This window comes from Zonotrichia albicollis, chromosome 1, assembly GCF_047830755.1.
Source record: "Zonotrichia albicollis isolate bZonAlb1 chromosome 1, bZonAlb1.hap1, whole genome shotgun sequence".
Lineage (NCBI taxonomy): Eukaryota > Metazoa > Chordata > Aves > Passeriformes > Passerellidae > Zonotrichia > Zonotrichia albicollis.
The window spans coordinates 61,139,451-61,154,219 of record NC_133819.1 but is presented as its reverse complement, the minus strand read 5'-3'; the positions used below and the strand labels follow the sequence as shown (position 1 = coordinate 61,154,219).

At 43.5% G+C, this 14,769-nt stretch overlaps 1 protein-coding gene across 4 annotated transcripts in view; it reads left to right on the top strand.

The window, feature by feature from the left end:
• Nucleotides 1-515: 515 nt before the first annotated feature.
• Nucleotides 516-14,769, top strand: part of SALL3 (spalt like transcription factor 3) — a 27,685-nt gene continuing 13,431 nt past the window's right edge. For 2 of the 4 annotated variants that reach the window (XM_074542506.1, XM_074542514.1), the window contains exon 1: nucleotides 518-2,465. In XM_074542506.1, coding sequence (XP_074398607.1) covers nucleotides 2,387-2,465 — 79 coding nt within the window. In that variant the 5' untranslated portion in view covers nucleotides 518-2,386. Of the gene's footprint in view, nucleotides 2,466-14,769 lie in introns of all 4 variants that reach the window. The other 2 variants (XM_074542516.1, XM_074542496.1) reach the window with 2 other exon arrangements.

Below are 14,769 nucleotides of genomic sequence, written 5' to 3'. Positions count from 1 at the left end.
AAGGGCCGGCGCCGGGGCCGCTCCCCCGAGCGCGGCACCGGGCGGGGGTCGGCGGGGCCGGGTCGCGACAAACATATTAGAAAAAAAAAAAAAAAAAAAAAAAAAGAAAGAAAGAAAGAGAGAAGGAAAGAAAAAAAAATTAAAAAAAAAAAAAAGGAAAGCAAAACAAGACGGTGGAGGTGACCGCAGGAGCAGCCGGAGGACCCCCCCGCCCCGAAAGCGCACATGCAGAGCGCGGAGCCGCGGGCAGGACAGTGCGCGCACTGCGGGCCCTGCGCGTCGCGGCGCCACGGCCATCGGCGACGGTGGGGTACATCCTAGCGGCGGCTGGCTGCCATGGGAGCGGCTGGCCGCGCTCCGCACCCGCCCCGGCCCGGGGAGGCGGGCAGGCACGGCCGCGGGAAGCAGCAACTTGTGGCGGGGCCGGGGAGGACGGAGGCGCTGCTGGCGGAGGGGCCGCCCGCCTCCCCGGGGGACGGACGGGGCGGGTGGGACGCGAGTGGCGGGACGGGCGGGGGAGACTCGGCCCGGCTCCCCGGCAACTTGAAATGCGATAAGAGTGGAAAGCGGGGAGTGGGGGGGAGGGAAGTCTCTCCCCACCCCACCCCCTCACTTTTACAAAAAAAGGGGGGGCCTGGGAGAAAAGCCGCTGTTGGGAAAGTGCGTGCGGAGAGGGAGGCTCGGCGGCGGCGGGGAGCGGATCGGGCTGCGGGGCTGGGGGCAGCCCCGGCGGCAGCCCCGGCAGAGCGGCACAGGAGGCGGAGGAGGAGGTGGAGAGTAGGAGGAGCTGCCGTGTGACCCGCTCCGCTCCCAAACTTGAAAGTTTATCTGCCCGAAATCAAGAGCGGCCGCGGTGCGCGCAGCGCTCCTTGGCACGGAGCGGACGCGAGCGACCGGCGGAGCCGCCGCGCAGGGAGCAGCTGGCGGCGCCGCTGAGAACGAGGCAAGGCAGGGGAGGGGGGATCGCCCGGCGACAACAACAACAGCCACCCCCACCCCCCAAAACTGGGAGACGATCCATACTATTTGCTGGAGATCAAGGACTTGCTCATCGGCGCACACGCGAGCCCGCTGTCATTAACTAACAGGACACACGGCTGAGCCAGGGGGGTGGGTGGGCGGAAGGGTGAGTGTCACAAAAAGTCATTACAACCTGAGAGAGAGGGGGAGAAAGAAAAAAAACTTCCTACCAATGGACAACAGGAAGTGACCACCACCACCAACGGGGAGTCTCTGCTTGGAGAAAGAAGCTGCAAGACAAAGAAGAAGGAAGGAGAGGTGAAAGACAAAACTGCCCAAGGTCTTCTGCTTGTGCGTGCGTGCGCTTTCGAGAGCGGAGAGAACAAAAGTCAGCCGGGAAGGGGAGACAGAAAGAGCGACGGGAAAGGAGACAGGATGGAGGAAGAGCTAAAGAGAAGCATGTGAAGATCAAGGCGAAAGAGCAGGACAACGCCGAAAAATAAAGCACACGGAAAAGAAAGGAAAAGGCATACACAAAAGTTTCTTTTCCTCCTGGGAAGAAATTACTCACACACAGAAATCAGATGCCTTGCAGCCCAACTTCTGGGGAAAGCGAGACCGAGAGAGCAGAGGACGCAGAGTGACGTGAAGAAAGAAAAGGGGGGAAAAAAAGCAGAAAGCAGAGCAAAAGAAACTGAGAGACGGGGGGGAAGAAAGCACGGCAGACAGAAAAGCGAAGATCGTGACCTTTCCCAACAAGTGAACCTTGCACATATGTTGTGTAAAGTGTGTGCAAAACAGATTTCCTCCTGCGTGGTGCGTGTGTGCTTCGCTGCTGCCGCCGCTGCTGCCGCTGCCGCCGCCACCGACGCGGTCGGTGCCTCTCGCAGGCGGCGCTGCCGGTGCCGGGGAGACGCATCATTTGGCGGAGCGAAGCGGCTAATTGCGGAGCCCCATCCTTCATTTACATATGCAGCCTGAGTCCGCTGGAGCCGCGCCAATCCGCGCTCGCCCCCAGCACCATTAATCGCCATGCATTATTCACAATCATAATTACTGAGCCCCATGCGCGCTGCGCGCAGCCGCCCCAGCCCGCCGCCCCGCGCACTCCCCGCCGCCCCGCGCACTCCCCGCCCGGCTCATCCCCCGCTCGCTCACCCGCTCACCCGCGCACTAACTCACTCACTCCCAGTTTGGCTGGCTGGTTAGCCTTGCCCTTTTTTTTTTTTTTTTCCTCTCCCCGGGGTGTTGGTTGCCTTTTCTGTTGTTTGTTTGGTTTGTTTTGCAACTCGACTTTTATTTGTGAACAATTATTTGCAGTCCCCAAACCCCCTTCCTTCGTTCCCAATTCCTTCCCCCCTCCTTGCCACCTCCACGTCGCTGATGCCTCTGCAAAAAGCAGAGTCAAGACGGCTCAGTTAGCAGCATGTCTCGTCGAAAGCAAGCGAAACCCCAGCACCTCAAATCGGACGAAGAGCTACAAGCAGAGGTAGTTTCTGAGCACGGTAAGGGCTCCCGTCGCCTCTTTATCCTTCTCTCTCTCTCTCTCCCTCTTTTTGTGAGTGTGTTTCGGATGGAGATAGGTGAATTTATGGTGATGATGAACATGGGAGCGCAATTACTCTGCAGCGGGAGAATGGGAATTAGAGCAGCCGGGGGAAGAGGCAGCGGAACTGAGAAGTTCGCAGTTTAGCCAAGTTTCTGCAGCCCACCCCCTGCCTAGGCAGCCCTCCCAGCAGCAACCTCCCGGCCTTCCCAGCTCTTTGATCGCGGCCGGACTCGGCGGCGGGGCTCGGCCCTCCCTCCCCACTCACCCGGGCTGGAGCAGCTGCAGGAACAGGCGCCCCGGAGCAGCGCCTGCCTCCTCCTCCTCCTCCTCCTCCGCTCCGCTGCGCTCCTTCTCTCCGTGTTATTGGGTGTCCCCTTTTCCCCCTCCTGCTCCCTCCAGGCGGAGGCTCGGAGCGGACAGAAGCCGTGCTCCGCTCGCCCCTCCGGGGCAGCAAAGTTGGGGCGGCCGGGCCGGGGTGCCCTGCCCGGGGCCCAGGGAGGTCCCGGGGGCGGCCGGGCCCTGGGGCAGCCCCACGGCGGCCGCTGCCCGGAGATGCTGCGAGCGCTGCCCCGGGCGCTGCCCCCGCTCGCCCCGGGGCACCGGGGGGGACCGCGCTAGGAGCGGGCAGGGCCGCTCGGATGCGCGGGGCCACAGGAGTTGGTTTCATTATTTTCGAGAGGATTCAACAGCAGCTTTTAGCCTTCCCCCCTGCGCTGCCTTCCCCCCTTCGCCTCCTGGCTCTGCTGCGACTGTAATTATTATCAGTGGTAGGTGACACGGAGTGCCACCACCGCCACCAGCCCCAGTCGCGCCGGCTGTAAGCAGTGGGAAAGGGTTATTTTCTCGCCCATCCGCCATTCCTCGCTTCCTCCCCACACGCAGGCACATGCACACTTGCTTTTATGCATCTGGGCTGCCAGGCTGCTAGTGAACAAGTGTCCAAAGCTGGAGAGATTTGGACTGTAATCCTGCTTTATTTCCACTTTGCTGTAATTTTCTTTTTGGATAGAGAGCTGCAGGCTTCTTCCTTTTTCCTTTTTTTTTTTTTTTTATTAATTAGTTTTAATTTCCTTGGTAGTCCCTGGCGCTGCAGCGTGCAAAAGCACACCACAGCCCATGTTCTCTTCTCCTGGACTAAGCTGAGAGCTTCCACTTGAAAGTTTTTCTTTTCCTCTTTACATAGAGCCCACTGATTTCTTAGTTTCTTGCATGACCAAGTGGGATCCCAAATGTTTTCTGCTTTCTGTGTAGGCCCCTTGCTCCACTATATTATCTCCTCTCTCTCTCTCCCCCTTAGAAAAGGAAAACAAAAAAGTCCTTCTCCTGCTTTAAAACTATAATTACTCTTAGGTTGCATCTGTGGGGAGAGAAAGGCTGCAAAGTTGAAGCTTGAGGAGGATTTTGACTATTGTATCTGAACTTTACAGCCCTGAAGCTTAAGGCAGCGTGAATCCACTTCATAAGGTTAAAACATCTGTCAGACTGGGAAATTGTTAAGCCTCCCACTCCTTCCCAGGGTGTTTGGGGAGGCAGGGAGCAAGTCCCACACTGTCCAAAGCTGCTAAGGGGGTTCTTGCCACTGCTCCAGGAAAACCCACTTGGGTTGACAATAACAGGCACACAGAGAAATGCTTCCTTCTGTCACAGTGGAGAAGCAAAGCTGTGCATTTTCAAATTTTTTTTTTCCTTAGGAAATTGTGGTCGTGTAAAATAAATTAATACAGACAAGCAGATAAGAATTAGTATTTTATTATGAAAGCAAGATTTGTTGAGGCCATCTCTGTTGGCTTGGGCTCTAGGTCCAAGAATTTATCATTACCATTATAAACTTTTACATGCTCTGAATCCATTTCAATACAGGGAAATAAAACCCCACTACTTCATTATGACACTCCTGGTGAGTTAATAAATTGAAAAAAATTGTTAAACTAGGTTTTTGTTTTGTTTTGTGAATCTTATCTATGTAGCCATGTCACCCGAGATTAGAACAAGAGATATGCTAAAAAGAAACGCTTGCATATGGTGGGTAGATTAAGAACAAAGAATCTTTTTGTCATGGAAATGGGTTTTTTTTCCCCTTTTTGGGGGGGTTTTGTTTTGTTTACTTCATCACATAGAATTTCTCACACTTGGTTTGTTTTGTATTGCCCTCAATGACTACATGATCAAATGAATGGATTTATTTCTGCCGAATGAGAAAGACAGTCTTTCCATCAAAAGGACTACATTGCATCCCAGTGAGGAATTTTAAAGCGTTATTATTGTGGTCCCTGAATAGCACAAAATCGGCTTTCACAGCAGCCCTAAAATGCAACAATGTAAAAATACTTTTCAGCCTTAGAAGGCTGTTATCAAAATGTACTGTGTTTCCTTCTATTAAAACATATTTTAATTAATAGAGTAAAACCCTTGATGGCTAACAATTAACACCCTAAAGTTGGGTTTGCACTTTCATTTGAGAAATGTGAACAAGGTGGAGACAAGCTACAGGAGCAGAGGGCTATCTAGTGCACATTAGTGTAATGTAAATCATTTACACATTATATTAGGAAGCCTAACGATTGCCATACTTGAAAGCAATTTTATAGGCCAGATATAATGAGAGTTCCAAATCTCATGAATTAAAACACTTCTTGTCAAGTCAGTGTTCTTCGTTTCTGTTCACAGCTGTGATCAAGATATTGCTACAGTTCCTGAGTATATTTTGCAACAGGCCAAAAATAGTTCACACAGTGCAAGAATATTTGAGAAAGCAAACAGTTTAAGCAGTATTATGTCATATGTGTAGCCTTTTCACTCGTTTTGCTCCTTGTCTGCAAAGGAGTTAATGCAAGACTAAGCAAATGAAGCTTAGTATTAATTTAATGAAATCATGTTTAATATCACCTCAAAATAGATTTTATAAAATGAAGCATTTAAAAATTAATGTCCCATAAATGTAATCCTCACAGCGAAGGGACATTCATAGCAACAGAGAGAAACATGGAAGTTTGGGATGCAGGTTGGGAGACAAACATTAGGCCGGGTTTTAAGTTGACTGGTCGCAGCAGAACTTTCATGCTAATGTTATCACAAAAGTTTTAGAATCTAAACAAATAATTTTATAGCCAGCTTGGGTTACAGCATAACAAAATTGCATTCAAACAGGACATTGTCATGGTGGTGAGAAACTGTTGGAAATCTGAAGACAATTAGTTTGTCATCAACTACAGATATACACTCGAAATCGTTTGAAATTGTTAATCAAAAGTGAAATGCTAAAAATATATTTTTAAATAATTTAGAAAAGAAATGTTAACAAGCAGCTGATGGCCATATATTTCTTGAGTAATTGCAATGTAGAAGAGTGAACAAAAATATGTATTAAAACCCCCACAATTTGAGGTTGCTAAATGAGAAGATCTGCTGGAAATAATTTAAAAACAGCAGCAGCAGGACTCAGATGACTGCCTGTAGAATACAATAATCTCAGTTTCTCAGTAAATGTAATGCATTGTAATAGCTGGAATTACATTTCTAATACACTTGCTTAATTCAACAGATTACAAATGAATCAGAATTGTAGATACAATAAACATTCTTCAACTCCATTTAATTTTAAAATTAAACCATAGACATAACATTTGTATTTTTAAGGTAGGGATAATAGAAAGTATTTTGTTTGTTTGTGGGAATTTTGTTCGGGTTTTTTTAAATTATAATTATTTTAATTGTATTTTTGGTTTGGTTTTTTTTCTTTTTTTTTGTTGCTGTTGGTTTTTTATGCTGAAAAGTGAGGTCTGGTAAGAGTGATGACAAATGGTGCTTTGGACTTTTTCATGTGAAGTTTCTGGCAAAGATGTATTATTGTTTAGCCTGAGGTGGAAGGGATACCTTGTAGTGAACTGTGTAAAAAGAGTTTTCTAATGTGCCTTTTTCAGTCATTTTTTAAAATATTGGACCTCTTTTTTCTCCCATTCTTCAGTACATGCAGTATAGTCTAAACTTATTTATCTATTTCATCTTGGTAAAGTGGGAATGGGCTGTGCAGTTTTGGGCAGTTTGGTGACTGCACTTGATATTCTTCTGGAGTATGTCCACAGACACACAGGCTCAGCTACAGCAGAGACTCAGCTCAGTATGTAGCAGTCAGCCTCATGCAAGTGTGGTCACTCCATCTGCATATAGGGAGGCTTAAAACAAATTTTGGGGGGACATTCCTCCGTATGAAATTGAGCTATTCTCTCTTGCTTAGACACTGCTGCATTTCAAACTTGAGAAGTCACAAGCAGACGTCAGCAAACATAAAACTTATGTGATTTTTGCAAATGTTTGTTCTGAGGCAAGTGTAAGAGAAGGCTTTTTGTTTTGAAAAATAAAGGCCAAATTAGTGTGGCTATAAATTGTCCCTTTGATTGGAAATGGTAATTGAAACTTTATATAAATACTTTTGCCATTACAGTAGAGACTTCACGTTCAAACTATGTAACATCTGTGTTTGTATAATTTTAAAAATACTCTGCACTGAAGTGCGTTGGCCATAGAAAAATATTTGCAATAATAAGGAAATTACAGCAAACGGCCAATTTGCTGATATATGTATAACAATGGAAGTGGACAAAACTGGGTCAGATTTTATCTAGTAATTCTGGTCTTGAAGTTTTACCATCTCCTGAGGCAGACATTAAGACACTTTTTTTCAGAGTGAGAGGGAGGAAATTTTGAAAGGTGTTTGTTTAAATTCTGTGTAATTAAGCTATTAATATGCATACATTTAGCTGTTGAAAATTACTTTTCCTTGCCTAAGACGGAGAAAAAGCTACAATTAAAAAAACATGTTGCATTAGAAAAAGTTTAAAAATAAACTAATTAATAAAGACTATTAGTGCCATTTGAAAAATAGTCTGAGTCCTGGGAAGATTTTCCTGATATCTCTCCTTCATTTGATTTGTTGTCTGCCAAACATAGACAAGCATATCTGTTGACTATCCAGCAGCCAGGGCATGAGTCAATCACTTTTGCTGATAATAAACCAGGTCAGGCATGACATTAAAATAGTTAAGTACTGACACAGTTTCTGCAATAAAGTATATAAAAATAATTTATTTTATTGTACTGTATTTGTAAAATGAGAGTAATCGTCTACATTTTTTTTTCCCCAGAGGAAGCACTAGTAAATCTCGTTCTAGCAGTACATTCATATTGAATTTTATATATCAATGTCACTCCCGCTTCTTTTACATTCTTAAAATTTCCCACTAAATGTAGTGAAGGCTGTCCATTAATTCAAAAAAGGGAATTTAGGCCAAAATGTACATTTAGGAGCTGGTTCAGTTATAGTGCTGTTAGACTAGAGAATGTTTCTTCTTACCAAGGAAAAACCCTTCAAAACCATGAAAGCCAGAACGATAGATGTTTTTAAGGGTGATAGAAAACCTTAATGCAATACATCTGAAAAATCTGTTTATTTTGAGCTAAAACGTGAAGAGATAGAGGATTAAAGAGAGGGGGCTTTATTATTTCCTTGCTATATTTAGGGTGCAAAAAGCGAGCACACTTGAACAATATTTATCATTACAGTGTAAACTAGATCTTTACAAAAAGCCCTTCTGAAACGCTTGTTGCCACTTTCTAACACTGAAAGCGGCAACAAGCATTTCAGAAGGGCTCACACCTCAAACGCGTGTGCTGCGCTCCTGCCCCAGCAACCCCAGTTTCATCACTCCCCTCCTCCCCCGGCAATCCGAAAGCCATCGCGGGCTGCAGAAGGAGCACCGGAGGTATTCCCAAACTCGGGAGCCAGGCAGGGAGGCAGGCCGGGCGCAGGTGGGCGCTGCCCGCCGGCTCGCACGGCGGGAGCTCGGCCGGGAACGCCGGCCCGGGAACACCGGCCCGGGAATGCCGGCCCGGGAATGCCGGCCCGGAGGGAGGTGGGACCGGGAGCGCCGGAAAGCTGCCCCAGGTCTCCGCTCCCCGAGGGTGGGTAGTTAGAAGTGCTCTGACAAGGCTTGCTGATTTAACCTTTGCCTGCTTTGCCCTGCCAGGGGTGGCCACTAGATGTCAAGCTCATAATACAATTAGTACATCTGTGCAGTTGACCTTGGCTGCGCGGCTTACCACTGTTCTGTTAAGTGTTAACACTGAATTTGAGTGTTAACTAGAGATCCCTCGGAGTTTGCTACACGCTGTACAGCTTATCAAATGCCCATCTAGTTCAGCACAAGTGTTTACAGTCCTTAAAGTAGGAAAAAGGTTTTCTTTTGTGAAGCCCAGCATCTTGAGCTGCTTAATTAACCCTGCAGGTTTTGCCGTATTTTTGTTCCAGATAATCAAAACCGACTCATCATTCAGTGTTTCAGGAGACCCCTTCTCCTGGTGCCATTCCATAGCTTTAATTTATGAATTTGTTGATGCACTAATGACCCCAAAGCTGGAAATGATGAAAGCTAAAGGATTTGTCCAGATCATTATGGCTTTGCTATGCTGGGCAGTACTGCAGTATATGGAGTGGTGAGGGACCAGAATGACTGAGCTGCACAAGTGGCATTGAACTGCGCCAGGTTTGCACTTTCAAGTACTCCTGGCTGTGAGTAATTTTACTCAAAGGAGTTCGGAACTTGTAAATTCAGTTTTGAGATATTTAGTAGATGCAGGATTTGGTCCTCACATCAGCTCCTTGTCTTGCAGGCCTCCAAAACCAAATTTGTCTTCCTTTCTGTGCTTGCTCAAAAAGTGATTGGCTTCATTAATTCATGCAGGGTGTTAAGAGTTGTGTAGTTTAGGATGTAGTTAATTATGCACTTTCCAAGGAGAGCAATGCAGAATCTCTATGAATCAGATGCAGAATCCTCCTCTTTCTTCTAGTTTATTTGGTTTGGTTTTTCAATTTTTTTTTCATATCAGCTGTGTTAGAAGTATTTACCTCGATTTTATTTTATTTTAGGATTCCCAATAAAACTTGATGCATTCCAAATAAACTTAATTCCCACAGACACCCACATTATTTGTGAACGAATTTTGCCCAATCTGAAATTATTGTACCTATGCCATAACAACCAACTGAGTATCTGTTTATATGACTTTGGAAAACATAGCACAGGTCTTATTTAATACGATATCTTGCACAGATATTACAAACAATTTGTGAAGCTTGCATCTGTTCCACAACTGCATCCACAGAGAAAGGCCCCAGTGTTTGATAAAGTGAAGTGCTTCGCTGCACAGATTAGAAACTGCAAATGTTTTAACCAGAGTACAGCTAGTGCCTGTGCCACAGGTGGCTGTTACTCAACAAATTCTGAGATTCAGGCTGCAGAATGGAGCTAACCGAGTGTGCCAGGTCAGCACAGGGTTTTGCATAGCAAGAGTGCCCTCCACTGTTCAAAGCCGCGCTAACAGCTTTTGTGGGCTGAGAAAAAGGACAGAAAATTTTTCTTTTGAGTCTGGAATTTCTTCTACATTGTTAAACACAGTAGGGGTCTCTATTTGTCTCCTCCTGTTTCACAGCTTGGGCTCAGTATGTGATAATTCATCTTTCTTTATGGGATTCAAAGCTATCATAAAGAGTTAAAAAGAATTAATTTGCAAGAAAATAAACGTGTTCTAACAATTTAAGAAAACTTTCTTTAACAGCTCCGTCAATTGTAAGAGATGATAGAGCTAAGGCAAAAGTAGTACTGTTCTTCTCGAGAATCAATATGTTGCTACAAGACTACTGTTTCCAAATTAATATAATTTTAAAAGAAATTTATGGGTTTTTTTTTAGTATATGTTGTTGCTTTATTAAATCTGTGCCTGGGGAAAAATATGTGTTCTGATGATAGGATAATTGTCCTGTATCAGTGCACTAGGCTCAGAGTTTTGTTTATAATAATGCTTGTTTAAATATACAAAATGCTGTGAGTTGCACTTTGAAATGATTATTGGATTTGCATGTGAGAGCATTTTATACATCTGTCTTTATAGTTAGCAGACATTTTAGCTTCAGTTGATGCTAACATATGCATTTTTTCTGAAACTTCTTCACAGTTTTTACAGTGCTTCTCAGTGATTTTATTTTCCTGAAAGAAATTACTACATTTAGAAAATATTAATTAACTCTCCATTAGAGAGCTCTGAATGTATAAAAAATAGTTATTCATACAACACTCTTTCATGTTTTCATTTTTATTATTGTGTATAGTCTAAAAAGAAGCTTCAGAAAATATTTCACTCCCACATTTGTTGGATTCCTATTTGTTCGAATGTTTCAGGAAGGTATCAGCAATTTAGAATATGTGCAAGCCTAACAAAACATTGATTCTCTTACTTGATTTTACCCAAGAAAATCACACATAATTTGAGGATTCCATGACATAAAATAACAGAAAAACAAAATATTGAATAATCAGAGATAATTTTATTGTAACAGTCCTTATTTAATATCATTGAAAAGGCTCTTTTAAGTTAATTTACTTGTGTGGAACTAGAACTGATTTAAGATGGGACAAAATGAAAAGATTCTGGAGCAAAAATTAAACTCAGTATTTGCTTGGTGCTTTTTCCACACTGGAAGCAGTTAGTCCTAAGAAAGGGGGCATTTAATAAGCAGCATACATTTTAAGACTTGACCTGACTAGCATGTGATGCTGAATTTCAGTCTGTTTCACAAAAGTAAATAGCAACATTTTTGAAGCACCCATTCGTTATATTTTCACTTCACATCATGTAAGAAGCTCACCTCTCATGCAGAGGAGAAAGGTCTATGCCGGCAATAAAAATTCAGAACTACTAAAGCCAGGCTTACAAATCCTCTGTCTGTGTAATCAGCAGTTGTTGGATGCACGTTTGAAGGGGCTTTTTTTTCTCAGCTCTGCAGATTTCCCAAAGGTGACTAAAGGAGCCACGGCACCCTTTGGGCCATCTCCCTTCTCCTTGGGCACTGAGGAACAGGCTAACACCATCCTCCTTGCTCCTGCCCGAAAAGGGTTTGGTGTGTACGCTTAGTCTGGGGCACAGAGCAAAGCCTCCTGGCATCAGCTCCTTGCACCCCCCTTACTGAGTCACCAGAGCACCTGAATGGCTCAGGTATCACCCCCTCTCAAAGTGCCTTCCTCGAAATGCCTTTGTTTGAATTGCTGTGGGCTAATTTTGGGGCCAGAGCTCGGCGGTGCAAAGCGCCAGCTCTGCTGGAGCCACAGTGGCCCCATGGGCTGGTACCTGCTCAGGAGCTCACCCCGAGTGGCATCTGAGAGATGCTGCCTGAGATTTTTCACCTGCTTTCACAGGGGAAGTTTGGTGTGCTGTAATTCATCTTGCATCCCATAGCAGCTTCAGATTAGTGTGTTAGCTGTTAGACTACTAATGAGAAAAAGAAAATAACTGAGAGGTTATTAGTGGCTGAGATCCTGACTGCTTGACAAAACTCCCATTCAACACCTTTTGTGTAACTAAGAACTGCAAAATTCAAGCCATATCTGTAAGATTAAGCAAGTGCTTGTTTAATTCTGCCAAAGTCCTTGAAAATTTTTGCTGTATCACATCCTCACTGTAATAACAAAAATTATTGTTTCTCTTCAGGAAATTTAAAGGAAAGAGATTAAGTTTTTCACTACATAACAAATTCTATCACTTTGTAATACATCAGAAAGTGAAAACAAGCTATAAAGCATAAATAAGTGTGGAAAAATTCTATGTTTTCCTGCAATAGACATATTCTGTGATTAAGAAACCAAAGTTAATTTGTAGCTTAATATTTTAGCATTTAAAATTTTTAATATTCTGAATTAGTGATTAAATTTTGGTATAGATTTCTGTCATTCATAAAGTGACTGAGTTTTAACAAAGAATCAAAACCAGCCTTTCATGTAGAATGCTTTTAAGCGTTACTCCCTGTTGAATTCAGTGAGGACTTACACTTCAAAAGCAACAACAAATACAGTGCCTTAGTGCTTTCATATCAGTACGTACTACTGAAAGGGATGTTAGAAATTGCATTTGTGAAATACAGAGGCAATGCCCATTTGTCCAGTACAGGTATATATTTCAAAATATTTATCAGTTCTTATTTTTAGTCTTTCTTGTTTTACCCTTGGAAGCGCTTGTTTGCATGGCTAGTTTGTACTCTTTCAATCCTATTAAATTCAGCGCTGTTTCAGATGTGAGTAAAGGCTACTCCTTTGAGTAGGACTTGTTGGACTGAGACCACAGGCTGTCATTCTGTGAAGCATCTTCGTAGCCTCAGTGTGCTGTGCAGGAAAGTACCATCAGCCATGGCAAAGCAGCATTTACTTTCATGCCATTTGTGTCACCTGCTTGCCTGTCCAAGGAAGTGAGGCTTTGAGAGAGATTTGTTTTATTTTTTGTTTTTTAAGCCAGAATAATTTATCCGAAATGGAAAGTGCTGTGATGAGATTCGTAGTATGTCTAGTTTGAGGTTGAACTGGAGGGAAGAAAACCCCTAGCAGCTCTTTGGCACTATTTGAAATATTTTTCTATAAGAGCCCTTAACTATTTCAAGGCAGATAGATGATGAGGTGAATGAACTTGTATCAGTCATTTGAAAAGTATTATCACTATTTTTAAGGTATGGGAGTTGAGGGAAGGAGAGCTCAAAGTGGGTCCTCACTTGGTACAGGCAGAAGCCTTGTCCCCCTGAGACAGCACAAAACTAATCATTTATTTCATTGAGAGCAGAGCTGAGCACTGATTATCCAAGAAATAACTACATTGCTGCATTCTTCACATACTTTTTCACAAATTATATTTCAAATGCAAACTGCTGTTTCTTTGAGTTTGAGAACAAGTACACTAGCCTGCTTATATTTTGAAATGCTGAACTGGTTCACATCGATACCTCCTGGTAGTGGGCACCAGTAGTTAAAGTTGCTTTGGAAAGCTCACGTGTTATATGTACTTGCTTTGATACATGGAGATCATGAGACTGTCTTCCAATGCATAAAATAATACCTGTTTTGGTTGTAGATGTTCACATTTGGGCTTAGTGATCACTATACAGTGTCTGAAATAATTAGCTTTCTAGTGTTTGATCAGCTCATTGTAGATCAGAGCACAGCCATATTTGAATGGCTATATTGCTTGAATCCATCACTAATTACTGAAACCTTTTGTGCCAGGTTTGTTTAGAAAAAGCTCTCCTTAAACAAAAGAATACCGATATATAGATAAAAGCTGGAAGGGGAGCTACACTGTTAGCAGCTTCTTTAAGGATCAATCCTCCTTTGCAATCATTTAGTAGCAATATTTGAAGTACTAGCTGTAATAGTAATCATAACCATAACAACAACAACATACAACTGTTGCCTGGCCTGCCAATGTTTGGAAATAAGCACTGGAAAATGTTCCCAGTGAAAGCCTTTGGAGAAACGACATCTCTCTCTGCATGGTTGGTTCTACCAAGCAGGGCATTCCACAGATTCTGAGCAAGGACCAGGGAATCTGTCTCCCCGACTTTTAAAATGCAAATCTGTAACGTAAATAAGGATTTGTTTGAGTTGTCTTAGTTCAGAAAGACTCAGGAGAGAGGAAAGCGTGTTGGGTGTTGGATGCTTTGCTGGTCTGTACTCCTCCGCATGCTTTCGCTTTGCGGGAGCTGGAGCACACATGGAAAATGTGGTTTGGAAGCCTGCTTTTTCACTTCATTCACTTTGGGAGGCTTTGGGATTGTCAGAATATGCTTTAGGATACCTGCTGCCAGTATGCTCTTTTTCTGTGGTGAATCATGTTATCTTCTGTGATATTTTTGTAACACGTGATAGATTTTACAGAAGCATTTACCATTAGGATTAGTCTAGTATTGTCTAGCAACAGCTATATATTATTGATCTTAACCCAAACAGTGTAACAGGTTCAGCACTTCATGCAGAAGTCTTAAATAATTCTTGACTGTTTTGAATTGCATTTTATTCCCCCCTCCCAAAAGGAAAAATTAAAAAAAAGAAGGGGAAAAAAACCCCAATGGTATTTAAAGAACTGTTTATTTTAACCAGTAAATTCAGTAGAATTTTGAAATTAGAAAATTTTGCATTCAACAAAACAATTTCTTAATATCACCAATATAATTTCTTAATAGAAAATGCACGTCTGTTAGTTAGCGGCATATATCACTGGATACACGAATGTTTGAGTATGTAGTGGATATAGTGTCATCTTTAAATTTTTGAAAGGTACAATTTTGGAAGGTACAGGAAAATAATAAGTTTGAGAGGCTCTCGAAGGCTCGGAAACAGTATTTAGGGCACAGATTTATCACCTTTATCAGACAAAATTCCCCGCTGAAATCT